This window comes from Cyprinodon tularosa, unplaced genomic scaffold, assembly GCF_016077235.1.
Source record: "Cyprinodon tularosa strain WSP-4 unplaced genomic scaffold, ASM1607723v1 ctg418, whole genome shotgun sequence".
Classification (NCBI taxonomy): domain Eukaryota; kingdom Metazoa; phylum Chordata; class Actinopteri; order Cyprinodontiformes; family Cyprinodontidae; genus Cyprinodon; species Cyprinodon tularosa.
The window spans coordinates 1,447,164-1,466,722 of NW_024039139.1; the positions used below are offsets into that span (position 1 = coordinate 1,447,164).

General features: G+C 37.7%; 1 protein-coding gene across 1 annotated transcript in view; it reads right to left on the reverse strand.

Moving 5' to 3' along the window:
- The window catches only part of LOC119792377 (putative helicase mov-10-B.1), a 77,722-nt gene that overhangs the window by 26,402 nt on the left and 31,761 nt on the right, over positions 1-19,559 (reverse strand). The window contains exons 6-9 of the mRNA XM_038298989.1: positions 10,753-10,973; positions 10,462-10,615; positions 5,757-5,809; positions 4,556-4,713 (exon numbers count right to left, since the gene is read on the reverse strand). Of these exons, the coding sequence (XP_038154917.1) occupies positions 4,556-4,713; positions 5,757-5,809; positions 10,462-10,615; positions 10,753-10,973 (586 nt within the window). The remainder of the gene's footprint in view (positions 1-4,555; positions 4,714-5,756; positions 5,810-10,461; positions 10,616-10,752; positions 10,974-19,559) is intronic.

Genomic DNA, 19,559 nt, shown 5'->3' on the forward strand with positions numbered 1-19,559 from the left:
TATCTAAAAAAAATTTAAATGGTCTTGAAAATGTTTAGATTTTTAGAATAAAATATTTCAAGCCTTTCTTTCTTGAAAATTTTATTATTTTGGCCAAAGAAAAATACATACTTATATTTAGTGTCAGAGAAATTAAAATAAATAAAAATAAAATAGTCTTTACAGGGTTAATAATGCATTGTCTGTTTTTTTAAATATATTTTTAACAGATGTCCTGAATTTTGAAAAGTATTTCCAATTATACACCCTTATTAGTTTGTTCTTATTATGTGTAATGGAAGCTCATCTGATGGCAGCTCTAAGATAAACTGTAGTGTACAGTGTCATTTCTCTCACCTTCCTTAAAAACTAAACGATAGCTCATGTTTTGGGGCATAAAATTGTTGGCATCTTCATAAAGCTTGTCATCGAAAATGACTATGAAGTGATCTAATATTTCTAGTAGATGACTTGATGACTTCCCATTGGTCTACAAGCAAAGTGGATTCTGTGCCTCTAGACTTCTTTTCTTGTGTCTGAGTTGGTTCCTCTTTTAATGTATCATTTCCTGGACCTTAGTTTTCCTATTTTATTGAATTTCTCTTAAAAACGTTTTTAATTTTTATATGCCTACCTCCACGCCGCATGTACATCCTGCTCGTCACTATTATATGACATTAATAAACTCAGCACTTTTTTTAACTTCTTCTTAAGAACCTTCTCCCTGGCCTGTAGTTTTCTTGGTCTAAAATTTTCTATTTATTTTTGCCAAATGTTGACAAACAGAGCTTCACAAAACATTTAGTTGTACTTGATTTTTGTAAGGGGTATCAGAATGAGAGGGGCTTAATGTAGATATTTGACTGAAAAGAAATTGATACGGGTCTCCTCTGTAACCTCTGGTCTAGTTTGAAGCCTCTTCTCCATCTGTCTCAAATGTACTTTTGTAAGATCAGAAAAGCAAGTGGTGCAGATTATATAACAACCTTGTTTTGTCTATTTGCTCAGTGCACCTGTGGCTAAAGCCTAGCTTAGCATCATTACCATCAAGGTACTGTATGAATGACCTAATATAGTGTGGAAACCTTTGGACAAGTTTGACGTTATAAAGAATGATAAGTACGGATAACTTTCTTTTACTAAAGGTCACTTTTCTATTACATATATTAAATGAAAAAATACTTTGAAGTTTGTGGTTATATATTGTGGAACAATTTGAGATACAAAAAGTCACGTGATGATAAATATTTTTTGTTAAAATGAACCTGAAGGTTTGAAATAAACCTGAAGCTTTATTTCTCCTCACCTTTATCAAGTGATGCCTAAATGCTGTTGTTCTTCCTCTTCCAAATTGACACTGCCGTTTTCTTTCAATTATCCTTTTAGAGAGAAATTCTATCATCTATTCAAATGCCATTATTGAGGGATCGGAGTTCACTGCAAAGGAGATCAACAGCGAAACCAAGAACTAGCTCCATGAACATGACAGTTGAAGTAGAGTATACTCAGTGCAATCAGTAATAATTGTTTGCCTTTTAATTAACAACATGAGAAGGCATTAAAAGCTGGATTAGCACTTGATTACCTTGAGCCTTGCAGTTTTGTATGAAGGTCATTTCAATCTGAAAAACTAACACGAAGAAAAAAGACAATTAGGAAAAATTTATTGATACAATTACTTGGTCTTTGGCGTTCAGACCTCGGCAGGAAACATAGCCCTTACTTTTGATAGATATGCATGAACAGGAGCAAAGAATAGAGCTTTTCCCCCCAGGCCTGAAACTGGTGGTGGAGTGGTGATAGATGAAGTTGGTCAGTCTGTAGACTGCTGGTTAGCGAGATGGTATGCTGAGCTTTATGGAGAGATCCAGTGGACTGCGTGAGCTGATATGAAGCTTCACTCAGGGACCTGGGATATTGATAGATATGCATGGACAGGAGCAAAGAATAGGGCAGTCCCCCCCCCCACAGAAATTGCTGAGGTTGAGGCCGATACGACAGCATGCTCAGAAGGCAGAGACTGAAATGAAAGCTAAGAAAATTAGAACAGTAGGAGTAGTAACAGAGGAGATGAGCCACAAAGGCTTACAGAAAGGCCACTGCCGCGAAGGCTTACCAAAAGAGGGCCAAGGCCAATTCCAGTAAAGATCTACCAAAAGAGGACCGGTTGCCACGAAAGGCTGCCAAATGTTTGTGAAGGGATGATGAGGTGAGGTCAGGTGAAGTGAGGTGAGGTGAATGGTGATGGGATGAATGATGGGATGATTACTGGGATGAATGAGGGGATGATCCTCGGATGATTGCTGGGATCAATGAAAGGATGAATGATAGAAGGGAGCCTAGTAAACCATATAGCATGACGAATTACAGAAGATAGGTGAGTGTTGAGAAGGAGGTATAAAAACAACTGAAATAATCAAACATTCAGATCTGATGGAGGATATAAATGAGCTTTGAAACCCCCACCAGTATTTGAAGTTTGCTTACCCTTAAAGGCTGAGAGAACGTTGAACAGTTTGAAAGGAAGAATGCATGCTCAGGCGGATATATTAGCCATAGGCTGAAGGCCATCAGCCCCGTTGCCGAGAAGCTCAAGGAGACGTCACAAAACACTGTTGTGGCTGTTCCATTTGAATGAATGGACCGACAACGCAAGCTACAGTTAATGGATTAACCTCATGGAGAGAATTAGAAATGATGAGGATAGCAGCCATCAACTGCGAACCATTTGAAATAACCCCCCCAAAATTTATGGATGGGGCATCATCCATAAGATTGAAGCATGCTGCAGACAGAATGATGATAGTAGAAATATTACTGATCCAACCGAGAAGCAGTATAGACAAAAAGAAAAGTCAAAAGGCAACCGATGGGGATGATGCGCGTGGCAAAATAGCTGACCAAGCAAGGAGACAATGATGCTTGAAAATAATGCATTGATGACTGTGGTGATAACAGCAATGAAGCTCTGGCTGAGCGCTCTAGCGATGAGCTAAGGGTGCGAGCAGAGAACGCACGCCCATGCTATAATGAGCTGGGGACATGATACGCGAGCCAGGATGAGCTGAGAAAGTGAGATGGGGACGCGATGATCTAAGCTAACCCGCCAGCTGTGATGACCGAAGATGAAACAAGCAAGCTGCAATGGTTAAGCTAGATGTTTCAGTCGAGATACGTAATCCATGATGAGTTAAGGGGTTCAAAGTGAAGCGCCTTGTGATGCGAACCCATGGATGGGTTTGGGTGCGATGCTCCTGTGCAATGAGCTGAGGGGTCGTAATGCACCTGCTGCGATGAAAAGGTAGCGCCATAAGTGCTGCTGCGATGGGTTAAAAGCACAATGCGCGAGGCAAAGACCTGGGGGCCGTAATGCACTGGCTGTGATGGAAAAGGGCGACATGAAGTGTCATGGTAATGGATAAAAGTGGCATGCGTCTTCCTCAATGGGTATGGGCGCCATGGAGCGCCTGTCACAATGCTAGAAGGCAGCATAAAATGCCCGCCGCGAAAATGCCAGCATAACGCCCGCAATAAGGCGCCTGGCGCGAAGTACTGTTGCGATGGATGGAGGGTGCCTAAGCACCCGCCACGATGAAACACGTCTAACATGGTACAGATTTAGATAGAAACAATGCGCTGAGGGGAATGCCGGTGACTGTGCTGACACTGGGACATGCAGTTGATGATGATCTGAAACTAGAAGCAGAGATTATGAATGCAGTGGGCTACATAATCACCAACAACAGGCGTATCACACACATAGCTTCCTAGGGGGTCAGTAAATGACTTGTGACTTTTAACAACACTTATCTACACAATTCAAACATATAAACAATTGATGTAAAGCGAGTAACAGTTAAAAATCACTATAAAGATAAAAACAAGCGTCAGGTAAAAATCCTTAAATAAGAGCTTATTAAAATTAAGTTCTCCATCATCTGACATAGTACATCAAATTGTTAAATGATAGTAAAACATAGTGAACTGCCAAGAGAGAATTCGCACACACACTGATGTAAATATTTACCCAATTTCAGTAGATCATGTTTAGCCTGGTGAAATTAAATTAGTTAATTGATTTATTGAGTCCGAGTAAGGAATTCGGGTTCCAGTAATTTGAGATTAATTCATCTAATATATGGATAATGCGGGATTAACTAGTGTTGCTGATTGACTGGGCAGGACTGTTTTTATGCGGTTAGACCAAAACATTATTCAAATATATTTTAAATATTAGATTGAAATGATTTTAAAGAAACCAGTGACAATAAAAAACAACTACTTCCACAAAACTTCAGTTTCTAAATTCAGACTTCTTTAAAATTGAAATCTGTGACAAAGCATGAGTTGAAATCACCATGTGATTTAATCTGCTGATTAAATCACCATGACATGATTGACTGAGAACATTGTAAAAAAAAAAGCAACCTTGAAAGGCAAAAATCAGAGGACTGATGTTAATTCATGATGAAAAGCTGTGAGCTGGAGAAGCACGTTCATGCAATATTTTTTAATAGAGAAAAGAGCTGAAGGTATGAATGAGGAAAAACTCGAGCCTTGGAGCGATACATCTCACCTGAAGAGAATCAGTGTGAGTGAGCTGAACGCAGAACGATCCAGCTGACTGTGGATGGCTGAAACACAGAAATGTTTGGAGGCTGGGGAACAGGGTGTGGTGGAGCCGCCAATCTCTACAGCATTACATGGATCAACAGGTGTGTCAGAGGATAGGACCTGAGCAGTAGCCAGAGCAGAGGATTCGAAGCTCATTTCGAGTTAAAACAGTGTCATCTGAATGCAGTCACACACATATCTGCCTCCTGAGCACAGGAGCAGACAGGTGCATATCAGAGGCCTTTTAAGATGAACTGTGGATACCGATTGGCTTTCGTGGAGGTGTGGTTCAAAGCTGATTGGCTGTGTCGCAGGTGGCTGTATGAAAAGCAATGAGTCTCTTCAGTTGAACTTCTGCCTAGGCTCCAGTTCAAAGTACTAGTCAGTGTAATTTGAATCATGGAACCTGTTCCTAGAAACTAAGCTCTGTGCTTTAAACAATAGTCCAATATTTCTTTCTACATTTCCCATCTGCACGTGGATGAAGAACACACAGTTGAAAACTGAGTGGCAGAAAAAGGAGAGGTAGATTCTTATAGGATAAAGGGACAAAGAGGAGACGAGAAGATATAAAAAGAACAAAGGCTTTTATAATGAAAAAGGAAACATATACAAAATATTTATTTCTGCTTTTATTTTTAATTACAACAGTTTTGGTCCTCCATATAAAAGTAGATCAAATATTCATGAATTTAATATAACAGTTCAGACACACCAATAAAATTGTTTTATTTGTGTTTTGTTGGTTATAAAACTACTTAAACCTAATATAACAAGATCCTCCACAGAGCAGAATATGGTGGGTTTTTATTACTCGCCCTAAAATTGTGAAATACAGTCGTCATTTCTTTGCAAGTAGACGTTTGGAGTCAGACTCTAACATAAAAATGACACTTAGAAATAATGTGAACAATTGACCCAAAACAAAACTGCACCTTAAAAGAAACATGATTCAATTGTACCAGATATGATCTAAGTTTATTTTTAATAAAGTTTATTTAACAACAGAAATGTAAAGTCGTAATTTGAACAGATCATAACAGATCAAAACTTAACTCTCCTCCCCACAGAACCCACTGATTTTGGGTGATCCTAAAAGGATCCGAGGCCAGTTTTATAATCCTTCAAGGTCTTCCCCAGGGGCTCATATCAGTGGGGCATACCTGAAGCACTCCTAAGGGACCCTCATCATTCTGAAGCACCTCAGCATTGTCCTCTAGAAGAAGAGGAGCATGAACAATAGAGTCTATGAACACATGCTAGGTCTATGTCAAAGAATGCCCATGTTCTAAAGCACTAACTGTACCATTGACATCAGTTGGCAAAACTGTCAGAGAAACCAAACCTCTCTGGAGTATTTTCTTTTAACAAAATGGGTCCCTTCCTTCATGAGGTTACAATTGAGACTGAAACTTTTTAAAAGACTCCTTACAAAAATTCACTAGGTCTCAGTTTTGAATAAAGAGCATAACATTTTCACAGAAATGCCATCAATCATTTAAGCAAGGAATAGGGTAATGAGGGAGGTCATCGGCAAAGCTGTTTTTTTTGTAAGACATGTTCAAAGAAGAGCAGTCCACATGTTTCAAGTCACTGTATAAATGTGAATCAGTATAAAAAGTCTGATTTTGCTGTATTTTTGCATTTTACAGGGCCTTGATTGATTCTCACATTTCCTTTTACATACCTGCCCAAATGATTTGTGTTCAAAGATTGATAAAACAGCATCATACCTTAAATATATCATATGATTGAAGTTTTACAAAAACGTTAGCGTCTGTTTTGATCTGAGAGTAAATGCTAATTAAGAAATAATAATATGGATTTATTCCAAGTAAAGATTTCAAGGGACTTTGTCTTTTGCAGGTATTGTGTTAACTGCTTATACAGTTTTACCATAATGAATTACAGACATGTAAAGGTTAGGTTTAAATTAATCTATTCATTTTACAAATGTTTTTTCTTATCCCCGAAAGTATTAATAATAAAGTTTTGGATTGACAGCTGGTCCACCTGTATAGGATACAGGTGGTGTAATGGCAGTACTCGAGTTGAGGGGTGTGGTAGAGGGATGGTATACCCCTTCTTAAAAAAATCTTTAAAATCATCCCCCTTCTTGAATGACCATCCCCCCATACCTTCCCATGTAACATTTTATCAATGAATGGGTACAGTTCTATTATATATTAACAGTAATGGCAATAATATTGCAGCTTGTTGAAAAAAAGGTCCACTGTTGGAGCAATCATTAGAAAATGGAATAAGCTAACCATGACTTTCAGTCTCCCTTGGACTCGGGCTCCATGAAAGAGGTCACCTCGTAGGGTCTCAATGAACCTAAGAAAGGTGAGAAATCAGCCGTTTTTAAGGTTACTGTTGGTAATACACTAAGATGTCATGCTTTGAAATCATGCATGGCAGGGAAGGTTCCCCTGCTTACTAACTAACCTTTGCACTAACCTCGTCATACATTTTTTATTTAGTTGAAAGTGGGGACGAATAGTTTGTAGAAGAGGACGCCAGGGCGGCAGAGGTTACGTTTGGTGTAGCAGGCTTACAGCCGTACATGTTTGAGCCCTTGCCTCACAATGCTGCGACATATGAATCTAGATGCTAAGACTGAAAAAATTACATTGACAGATGACTATTGATATATGATTGGCCAAATTTAGGTGTACAGGCTGAAATATAAAAATAAGGCAGGATTTTTCTAAATTTTGGCACAATATCATCTGAGAAAAAATGCATTCATAGGCTATATCTGTTTAAGCCAGAATGATTTGACATTTAAATATTATTTCCCTACGACTTTAAACCAGCACATGTCAAGGCCCATCTGAAGTTTGCAAATGACCATTTGGATGAATATAGAGGAGTCATGGGAGAAAGTCAGGTGGCCAGATGAGACCGAAATAGAACTTTTTGGTCATAATTCCATGTTTGGAGGAAAAAGAATGATGAGCACCATTCCAAGAACACCATCTCTGCTGTGAAGCATACAGGGTGGTATCATCATGCTTTGGGGGTGTTTTTCTGCAAAATCACTGCAGTGAGTACAACCCTGGTGAAAAACTACAGGATTACTACATTTTACCTCTGTAATTGCAAACAAAGGCTAATGTACCAAATATTAACATTGATTCGCCCAGGTTTTTAAATACCTTTTTGCAGATACAGTACATCATAGAAATAAATAGTAAAAAAAATCATATATTGTTTTTTTTTGTTTGTTTTTTATTTAGATTATGTCTCTCTCAGTGGACATGCACCTACGACGACCGCTCCATGAAGTAGGACAACTTGCAAAATAGCAGTTTGTTAGTTGATATATAAAATGTACAAACAATTTTGTGATTGTAAATTACTGGGCTAAAATATTCGGGCTAAGCAAGTTAGCACCTCCCACAGAAGTTTCAAAGATGATAAGTAAAAATAAAAAAGAACCAGTAAAAAAAAAAAAAAAGAGGAATAAGACTCTGAGAGTGCACAGAATACAGTATGAACATTGGTGTTTACCTATAGCTTTACACTATACCTTAGGTTGCATCATCTTTTAGCCCACAGGGCTGTCGCTTTACGACAAGACACTGCAGGATGATTTCTTATTTCAGGCTCTAGTGGCTATTTTTTGTCATTTTTGAAAGCAGGCAAAGAGGAACTTAGAAATGGGAAGACATGCAGCAAAATCTCCAGGCTGGGACCCCGACCTGCGATGGCCGCATCGAGGACTAAAGCATACGTTCATACTGTAGGTCATGTGTTAACCCCTGTGCTTCCGCCAGATCCCGTGATTGGGCTCCTTTAAGTAGCAGCATTTATTGTTGCAATCTAGTTTAGTTTTTATTTCTGCAATTATGCATTCAGCAGCTGCATGTTTCATGTGGCATGTCTCTTTTTTACAGTCTACGGTCAGCCTAAACATGTAAAAGGTTAGAATGGTTTTAAAATTACATTTTATTTTTGCCCTGCCCTGCTATTCAGGTAATTTCAAATTTCTGGTTAGTCTTGATTATTTCAATACAGCCTTGTCATGTCTGATGAAAAAAAATTAAAAATAACACCAAAAAAAAACAAAGCAGGAAATTTTACAATGTCTTTTGATTTACCCCAAAAAAAGACCTCCAATGATCACAGCTGAGGTGGTTCTATATGATTCAAAGAGGCTGAATATACAACTGTATGCCAAACTACTCAGCGTTTAGTATTTTTTGAAAATTCTATTTTTTTAAATTATTTTCACCTCCTTGCTCTACATTACTATTTGATGGTTTCTAGCATAGATTTACCAGAATGCATTAAAATCTGAAATATTCAAGGATTATTAATACTTATGAAAGCCACTCCATATAACCCCATTACAAGTCCATTAATATACCTTTCTTGACAGAAAAAGACCAATTAAAAGACAATAAGTTACTTTCATAGAAAAGAGCTGCTTACAAATTATTGGCTAGAGTAAAGCTCCACATTAAATCACATTGTGTCATTCTGGCTCACTCAAGAGACTCCAAACTTCAGGCTGATGAGCCCTCAGAGGACAAACTGTCCTTAAATCTCATTATTCAAAACCAGATCTGTGGTTTTATGCCGTGCTCTTTTTGGATAAGTTACGCAAATTCCACTTTGTGAACAGCGAGAGAGTTTGATAATTATATGCTCATTCACAAAGCATGACTAATCCCTTTCTTAGCCCAAGGATGAACTGCTGCTTGTAATATTTTCAGCTGATGCAAAAAATATGATGAGGATCCAAAACAGTGTAACTTAAGGTTCCTCTGACAATTAAGACTCACATTAAAAATCTTTTGTGAAATTTATAGGATTGACTTAACCCTTTCAAAGTTACTCTGCCCTAAGTGTCATCTTCCAGTTGGAAGGTAAACATCTACATAAAACTTAAGTTTTCTGCTGCCTTCATCAGTATTCTCTTCAATTTCACTCTACAGAAGAAAAGCACACAGAAAGTTCGGTGTGGTTGTGATTGTCCTTGTGAGGGTGGTCACTGCTCCCCCCTCACCTTGTGTTACTCGAAAATGGTGAAATTTCATTGCTGCACCCAAAAAGTGATTGGTTGTGACATATGTTAAAGAAGTGCTGCCAAGGCTAACCTTTTTCAAATTAATCGGAATATAGAGAAAATTATGGTTATAAAAAATTAATAAGGAATGCTCTGGAGAGGGTTGTACAGAAGGTGGCTTTTTAATTTAGCCCTAGAAGGACTGTTAGATGTCCTTCCTTACCTCCAGCACAGAGACCAGTCAGTGGTTGCCTTTTCCTGGCATTGTTGCACTCAATGTGTGTAGATCTACAGTACAAGAAAACAACAAATCCAACCATCATCCACATGCAGCTCTGCATGAACCAAGGTGATGTACTTTTTCAGCACTTGTGGGACTTTTTCAAAAACTGATGGTCTCTCCAAGCAGATTCAAATATTGTGCCAACAGAGCAATTTTGTAGCAATGTGTAATATTAACTTTCACCTGGGCTTTTATTGTGAAGGGCAGTTAGTGAGACCTTGATTGGAAATACTAGCAGATCCAAACTGAAGGATTTGAGAGGCTCATAAATTACAAAAGATTGTGAAACAATCCTCCCACCAACTCAATAAGGTAAACATGTGCACAGTTACAGTATATTCAATGCCAGAACAGGAATGACACACTCTGTTACACAATAACTTTATATTGGGAAACGTTTGCAGCACCAACATCTGCTCGGATGGTGACATCATCGGCTGAAATATAAAATGACTATATGTTAAAATCCAGATCAGCACAAATAACAGTTTTACCTGCACAAATCAAGTAGCACTGAAAAAGTAGATAATTTTGATTTGATTCAAAGATTAATGGGAGGATACTTAACCTCTGGATGTGTCATGATCTTGGCGCTGATGACTGGCTTTATCACTCATTTCATCCACCTGTCTAACCCTGCCCAGTTTCTTATTACTGCTCATCTGCTCCACCTGCTCCTGCCTTGATTTAACCTGCCTGCTACCAGTAAGAGCCAGATTATTCTGGAATCAGTGGGAAGAGCGTGTGCAGTGTAACCTTAGTGTTTTTGAAAACCTGTTCTGACTTTTAACCACTGGGCCTGCCTGTTCCTGTCTGATCTGTTTGCCTGACCTGTCTTTGGACTCCTGCTAGATTCTACCTGTTTACTGAACTTAGAGCTGCTTCCTGTCACCAACCTATCTTTTTCTTCGACATCTTTCCTTCTGATCTCCTGGTTCTGAACCCTGAGCACATCCTCAGCACCGGCTTTGGCTTCACCCTCTGGATTATCCTGCCTTCCTTCAACTGCTTGGATCTGAACTCCTGCTTGTTCTAAGTCCTCTGGGACTACAGGGACTCTAGGAGCGGCCGCTGCCGCATCTTGTCAGTCAACTGGCTGGGATCAACCATGTTCTCCAGACACAAACTGAACTGTAAAACCAGGTAAGTGACTCACGCTAACCTGTCAGATTATTGTGGTCATTAACCTGTGTTTCTCTCCTGCAGAGGTTCCTTCATTAGATGTCACAGCTGCTGTAACTGCAGATCCATGTTTTAATAAACGCCTTTTGAGTAATCCCACTGTCAGTCTAGCATAGAATACTGGGTCCTCTGTTCTGAGCCATGACAGGATGACCTAAAAGATCATCTTTAATATCTCCAAAGTAAAAGCAGCACAAATTATCTTTTTTCTTTTTGATATGATTTTTTTAACTGCACAAACCAGCACTAAAAAGAAGCACTAACCATTCAGTCTCTTTTCTGTCTTTTCATGTGGGTGAGGTATCAGCTTCAGGTCAAGCTCCTCCTATTTGATGACTGTGCATCTAAAATGCACAGTGGAGAACTCAAAGAAGTCACTTCGGACACCGCGCTAGATCTAAATAAAACTTTAGATTATCATCTATATAGCACCCATTTAGCTGTGCTGCATGGTGAAGCAGCTCAACTTTTTGCTGCACTAAGATGGTGGGATGATTTAGAGGATAACGTCTTTGTGAGTTAATGCACTTCGTAGAGATAAGTTTTAATATTCCTCAGAGAGGTACCAGAACGTATTTAAAAGCTCTTCTAGCAGCACACATTCCTGAATGCTGGATTTCATTAAAAACAGAAAGCCACATCCCATCTACCCTTCACTTCATTAAAACAAAGCAGTAAATATTCTCATAGCATGTCAGAGCGAAATATACACTCACCGGCCACTTTATTAGGTACCCCATGCTAGTAACGGGTTGGACCCCCTTTTGCCTTCAGAACTGCCTCAATTCTTGGTGGCATAGATTCAACAAGGTGCTGGAAGCATTCCTCAGGGAGTTTGGTCCATATTGACATGATGGCATCCCACAGTTGCCGCAGATTTGTCGGCTGCACATCCATGATGCGAATCTCCCGTTCAACCACATCCCAAAGATGCTCTATTGGATTGAGATCTGGCGACTGTGGAGGCCATTTGAGTACAGTGAACTCATTGTCATGTTCAAGAAGCCAGTCTGAGATGATTCCAGCTTTATGACATGGCGCATTATCCTGCTGAAAGTAGCCATCAGAAGTTGGGTACATTGTGGTCATAAAGGGATGGACATGGTCAGAAACAATACTCAGGAACGCTGTGGCGTTGCAACGATGCTCAATTGGTACCAAGGGGCCCAAAGAGTGCCAAGAAAATATTCCCCACACCATGACACCACCACCACCAGCCTGAACCGTTGATACAAGGCAGGATGGATCCATGCTTTCATGTTGTAAACGCCAAATTCTGACCCTACCATCCGAATGTCGCAGCAGAATTCGAGACTCATCAGACCAGGCAACGTTTTTCCAATCTTCTATTGTCCAATTTCGATGAGCTTGTGCAAATTGTAGCCTCATTTTCCTGTTCTTAGCTGAAAGGAGTGGCACCGGTGTGGTCTTCTGCTGCTGTAGCCCATCTAGCTCAAAGTTCGACGTACTGTGCGTTCAGGGATGCTCTTCTGCCCACCTTGGTTGTAACGGGTGGTTATTTGAGTCACTGTTGCCCATCTATCACCTCGAACCAGTCTGGCCATTCTCCTCTGACCTCTGGCATCAACAAGGCATTTCCGCCCACAGAATTGTCGCTCACTGGATGTTTTTTCTTTTTCGGACCATTCTCTGTAAACCCTAGAGATGGTTGTGCGTGAAAATCCCAGTAGATCAGCAGTTTCTGAAATACTCAGACCAGCCCTTCTGGCACCAACAATCATGCCACGTTCAAAGTCACTCAAATCCCCTTTCTTCCCCATACTGATGCTCAGTTTGAAATGCAGGAGATTGTCTTGACCATGTCTACATGCCTAAATGCACTGAGTTGCCGCCATGTGATTGGCTGCTTAGAAATTAAGTGTTAACGAGCAGTTGGACATGTGTACCTAATAAAGTGGCCGATGAGTGTATATCTTTTAATGATAGTTTTACATCTCTTGTTTTTACATATACTATACATATTTTTTTTCAATTCGGTAAACTAATATGCTCTTGTTAAACAAGTGTAGTAACGTTTAAGAGAAAATCTTATGTTTATTCAGTATTTAATACACCTGGGGCAATAAATGAATTAATTGATTCAAAAATCCCAAAATCCTTGGGTTTTTTTGTTGTTGTTTTTTTTTTTTTTTTTCTGTGGTACAATCTCTTGCACTTACTCTCTGATAAAAAAATTCTCTTCTGTATAATTTGTTTTGGTACTATGTTCCAGATGACTGATATACTGGTCTGATACATCCTTCTATTTCTAACCGACAGTAATAACTATAATATCAGCCAATGTGGCCAATACAGTATATTTATTAGGCTAATTATTTGCTAGCAGTTAGTATTTATGCTTCTCATTTCATAGTAGCTTCTAGTTTTTGCAGATAATTATCATGTGTACACCTGTTATCAGTCAGCTGCTGAAGCCTTTCATAGTCTCTTGATCTCCCTGTCTTTGCTTCAACATCAGAAAGCTTAAAAATCTTTATCTTTAGATATTTAAATGTTTTTCCCTAAGACATATGACGTGAGGCAATATGACAAAAAATAAATTGTTTTAAACCTTTTAAACAAAAACAGCAGTATACAAAGGCATTGTTGTTGATCAGCCCTTATAAACAAACAGAAACCTGTTTCCAGATGACCTGCAATGTGGTGCACTTGTTTGACTGATTGAGATATCTAAATGAGTCACTCATTTATAAATATAAAATGTTTGTGTATGAAAAGGAACAGAGAGAAACCTAAATCTTTCCCTAGTGACATTAAATAAATATTAAATGCAAGATAATTACAGCCGTATTTCAAAAACACAAAACACTAAAATCAGATTAGATCACTGCCAAGACTGTTCTATAAACTGTCACATTTATGTGAAATGTTTTTAAGTCACCCCTTCAAGCCCTATTGTTTTCACGACTTGTAAAACTGTCAGTCTTGTTGTGACTTTATTATAACATTCATTTATTTTCTATCACTAGTCAAGTGGGCTCCATTTTGGGTAGTTGGCATAAGTAGTTGTCCTTTGATCATATCTTCCTAACTGAGCAGTGGATCTCTGAAGCTCTCCTATGGTTGTCCTGGATACCTCTCTGATTTCTGGTCTGCTTGGTGCACAGGCCCATATCTTGGAATTTTTACAGCTGTGTCATACGCATTAATGAAGGGTTATAGGCAGGGTTATTATTTTAAAACCTTTAAGCACATCCACAGCTGTTGATCTGGCCTGTCATCTATTTGCCTTGGTTTTTATGATGCAGCTCGTTCACCATTCCTATCTACTAAACCTTTTGGGCATTTAAAGGACAAGCTGGATTTATGCAGTAATCCGATTGTAGAGTTGTATCAATTTCCTAACTTTGAATATCTTTTAATGACAGTTGCTTGAACTGCATTTTATTAAGTGGTAAGGTGGTAAAGGTTGTTGAAATACTTTCCCGCTGATTAGATATGCACCGTTACAAAATTGCACCCAAGTACAGTTTTTTCTTCCACTTCACAACAATACAGTCTTTTGTGTTCTTTTCTCATAGACAGTGCATATGAATTACATTGGATTATTTCAGTTGAGATGAAAAAAGAAAATACAAATCAAGGGGTGTCAAACCGAAAGCTTTGACCAATAGATGGCAGTATTGTGTGAGGGGATTCAGCTCCTATATAGTATGTAAACTATTCTATTTTTAGCTTATGCGTGTGGCAAAGCTGAAATGTAACCAAAACAATAAATATAATTGTCTTTACTGGTATGGTATCAGAATGGTGTTGCTTTCAAAGACTGGCGGTCCAATGGTAAACTCACCAGTTCACTATTTAGATGTCTCTGAGATTACTATCACAAGATTCAGCAGGTTTCATTATGTGGTTCATTTATACATTTTCAACTATTATGGGTACTAACTTAGATGGTGGATCAAGAACAAAACAATCTGAGAACACAGTATTCTGCAAAAACATATTTTCTGTAATAACTTACAGTCCGAAAGGACTAAATGAGAACAGAAAAATGGCTCTTTATCTATCTAAACTAAATAAAAGGGTTAGCAACTCTACTGGTATGATGGGTAGCAGTTTATTTTTCTTTCAAGAGGTTACATTATTGTTTTAAAGCTCATCATGGCCTCTCAGTGTTTGATTTATCTGACCTAATAATTTCTTAACAGTCAATAAGCCGGCTGTAAAGATCTCTGAATTAAAGAGGCTTTCTAAAGTTGAAGGAAAACATTATAACTGATTTTCTATCACAGTCTCACAATCATGTGAAGAAAACACGGCAGAAAATACAGTTAACAAATTAACAAAACCATCTGCCTGCGGAGAAGCTCTTTTAATAATCTGGGTTCAAAAACGTAAGCTTGATCCAGAGTTCCCCATTTTAATAAAATTTTTTGAAATATTAACTTAACATTCATGGGAGTAAACCTTGGTTCACAATTGAGTAACATTACAAAAATACATCAACATACTCCTGCAGTTATATCTTCCTTAGATAATGATGTTAAACTATGTAGTAGCAGGAGAAAATGGGACCAAAATGCTGATTGAAGAGATAGAGATTAAAAATATGTTTGTGTCTCCAGAAAAAAGAAACAAAAAAACAGAGAAAATCCCTAACTAAATAAATGAATAAATTAATAATTAATAAGTTTAAGGACACCTGTAATTCACAAATAAAGCCTAGTGGGTGTTTCTGTTCCCTAAGTTCTGATCCTAATACATTCTGAAAAAGCAGCCTGAGTGCATAAATGGTTAACCTCTTTTATGCACACAGCACAGTAATCACAAAAGAAATCATATTTCTAATATGAACAAAAAAACACATGAAAAAAAGCTCTATTATAAACATACCTGCTCCAAGAGAATGAAAGTTTCTTTGAACTGAAGGTAATTTTATATACATCAGTTATGAATCATTTGTCTTTTTAAGGTAATCTGTTTCAGGGATCTGTTGATTAGTAGGCCTACTTTATGACTTTAAGTTTACCATAAGTGGATATATGATGATACACAAAGGCTCATTTATCTTAGTATGCCTTCAAAATGGGAAAGATAAGAGAAAACGAAACAAATAAGGCAGATGTGTGTTGCACTTTGTAATTAAACAGCTACAAGAAAACATCTAAATCTGTCCATATCTGCAGTCCCAGTAATTACTAAAATGCTCGGCAGCTTTTGTAATTTACAGGTGGATTAAATCATTCACATCAAACAAAAGGTTATATTGCGACCATACAAAGTGAGGAGGGTATGGAAAGGAAAAAATCTGTTAAGAAACTTGAAAAAAAACATAAGTTCTGGGTTTCAACAAGTATCCAAAACATGCAGACTACAGGCAAACACAAACATGCATCTAGGCTCTTTAACTACAAACAATCTTTGAAAATTGAGCCAAGAAACACAAAGGAAACAGTAAAATAACTCATATCCACTGTTGAGTTGGTGAAGGATGTGTATTTGCTCATAGGCCACTCAAATTGGAATGAAATGCATGGCATCATGAAATCTTGGATGATTTTAATAACACTATTGAATAACACTGGTCAGAATGGTCTCTATGGTGTTCTTTAAAGGAGCACCATAGTGAGCGTTCTGACCAGCTGTCTCACTGTGTGGTGTGGAGGCTGCAGCGCCTCAGACTGGAAGAAAGGGAGAAGACTGGTGAAAACAGCAAGATGATCACCAGGGCTCCTCTTCCCTCCAATAAAGAAATTTCATCCCAGCGCTGTGTGTCCCGAGCCCGTGACATCATCAATGACCCCTCACACCTCCAACATAGACTGTTCTCCCTGCTGCCCTCTGGGAAGAGCCTTTGCAGCATTCAAGGCAGGCCCAGCAGATTCTACAACAGCCGTTTCCCCACCGCCATCAGGCTGCTGAAATGTTGAAAATAAAATAAAAAACTCTAAATCAAGTCTCAGACTCTGCATCACACTGATAACACCAAACCTATATGCAAAGACTGCATATTTGCACCGTATATATTTGTCTTGCAAAGCTCTGAACTTCCATAGCATTTTTTTTATTCTTTCCCACACTGTTTACATTTGATCAGCGCTGCACTTTATGGAATGGAAATGTTCATTTCAATGCTAAGCTGCTGCTGAAAGCTGTTCAAAACAATTTTTTTGTGTACACTCTGTGTATACAAAATGACAATAAAAGTTTTCTAAGTCTAAAGTAAACTGAAAGGGGGCTGTTATAGATTCCTGGGGCAGAATAATGAGACCTAAATCCTACAGAAATCCAGGAGGCAAGCTGGAGAGAAGAGAGCATAAGATAGGACTCAGGATGTAATTTCTGTAAGCCCATACCTTTAGGATCATAAAGAGAGTGTTATTGAATAAGAATAAATGCTATTCAGAAGAAAAAGGTGATGTTACTTGGTTTTAATAGGAAGGGTGTCGATGATTGTGGGACCAATGATTCCATTTTTTTTCTCAAACTGATATTTTACCCACAGAATAAATTAAAGTGATATATAAATATATGTTAAACATCACTAAATTAAATGCATTTAACTTTTCTAAATACATATATTTCAATTCAACCTTAGCTTACAAGAGTATAGCTCTAATCCCTTATCAAAGCATACATAAATGCTTTTGTCACAAATCCAATCAACACTTTTATGCACAAACCAGTGACCTGTTCACAGAGAAATGATGACCTAATTTAACAGTTAGATAGAATTCATTGAGCTTTAACCTCTAATGATGCTCCTTTTCCTGTGTTATTTAAACTTAATCATTTTTTAAACTGGTCTACCATATTTTATTCATTTTGCCTGGAGCAAAATGACAGAGGCAAAGGCAGACAGAAACAAAACAGACAGAGAATTAATTTTAGATAGTATAAGCACAGAGACAGATGAAGTGGAATTTCACCAGATTCTTATCAATCAATGAAGTTTAAGATGAGTGCACAAAAATGCAGAATCTCTATGAAAAAAGGATCTGTTCAGTGTCTGACTCACACCTCTCAGGTCATATGGAGTCTGTTTGTTTTGTCACGTCATGTATTTTTGATATATGATAGGGGCATAGACGAGGGTATGTGAGGACAAAGAGAAAAATGGAAAAATACTAATTTGCATTCTGTTCATTCAAATGTGTGGTTTTCATAAAAAAAAAACTAAATTCAAACAACCTCTCACTCTTTAGAAGAACACAGTAGAGCCACGGCTTTGACAGATGAGAGGAAGGCAAATAATCACATTGGAAAAAAAAGAAATAAATCATCTCCTGAACCATCTATAACATGACTGAAGCCAAAAAGGCCGAACTGAATTCAAACCTTGACCACTGTGGATCCATTTAACTAAAAAATTGATAATCAATTGAGCAACAAAAAATAAATCAAGAAATCCTTATAAATACGAATTATTTAAATCATGGAAATATGAGGAACTATAGTGCTTAACTTTTCATCAGTCAGAACCTTAAAAAGGCATGATATTTAGGGCTGCAACTGACAATCATTTTGCAAATCGATTAATCTGTAGATATTTTTTTCAATCAATAATCAGATAGCAAAAGTTTCCTTAAAGAAGACATTACAACATTAAACCAGTTGAAACTCTGGTTAAATGTCAAACTGGAGGGGGGAAAAAAGCCCCTTTATCAAGACAATCTAAAAATTTGATTTTAACTTGTTGGTTTGAATATCTCTTTCATACTAAAGGAATAAAACAATAATTAAGAAATTAATTACTGTAAATTAAAAAGCAATCCGATGTTAACATTTCTTTCTTTGATGTGAAACTTTCACTAAAAACAAAAACTGAAACCTGTAAGCAAGGGAGATACGTTTAAAACATATTAATAACACATGTATTTTGCAAAAAAGGAGGTAAGAGAAACCCTTTGTAACATGTAACCTTTGGTTCATCAAAAGGCTTTAGCTCTCAATACCCAAAATATGCTAATATGTTAGCTGTTGGTGTTGAAAAACACTGATTATGAAGAATAGTTTCAAAATCCTACAGATTAGGTTTAAAACAGGAGGGGACAGGCAATCAAGCCAGTTAAATAGTTTATCTATAACCATGTGCAAAATTATAAAAACAAAGCTGAAAACAGAAAACCGTAACAAGATTATTTTGGTAAAGTGCCTGTTCAAAATTATAAGTATTATACAGTTCGTATTCATCATCAAAAACAAGTATCAGGATTTCTAAATCTGAAACAAAAAACAAACAAAAAAAAAACTTTCTTTTGTTCAGAGACTTAACATCAAATCTCCATGTATAGTGAGGTGGGAACTGAAGTGGGACTGAAGAGGAGTAGCATTAAAGACAGAGAGGCTATTAGCCGTCTTCAGGATAAGTCTGCTTTGCTGAGTGACAAGGCCTCGAACGCATCCACAATTCAATATACCTTAAAGAATCAGAGAGCTACCAGCAGAATTTCAATAGAGCAGGTGAAGGGGGAATAATTTAACTTTCTTTACAAGTGACTAAACTTTGAATCAAGTTAA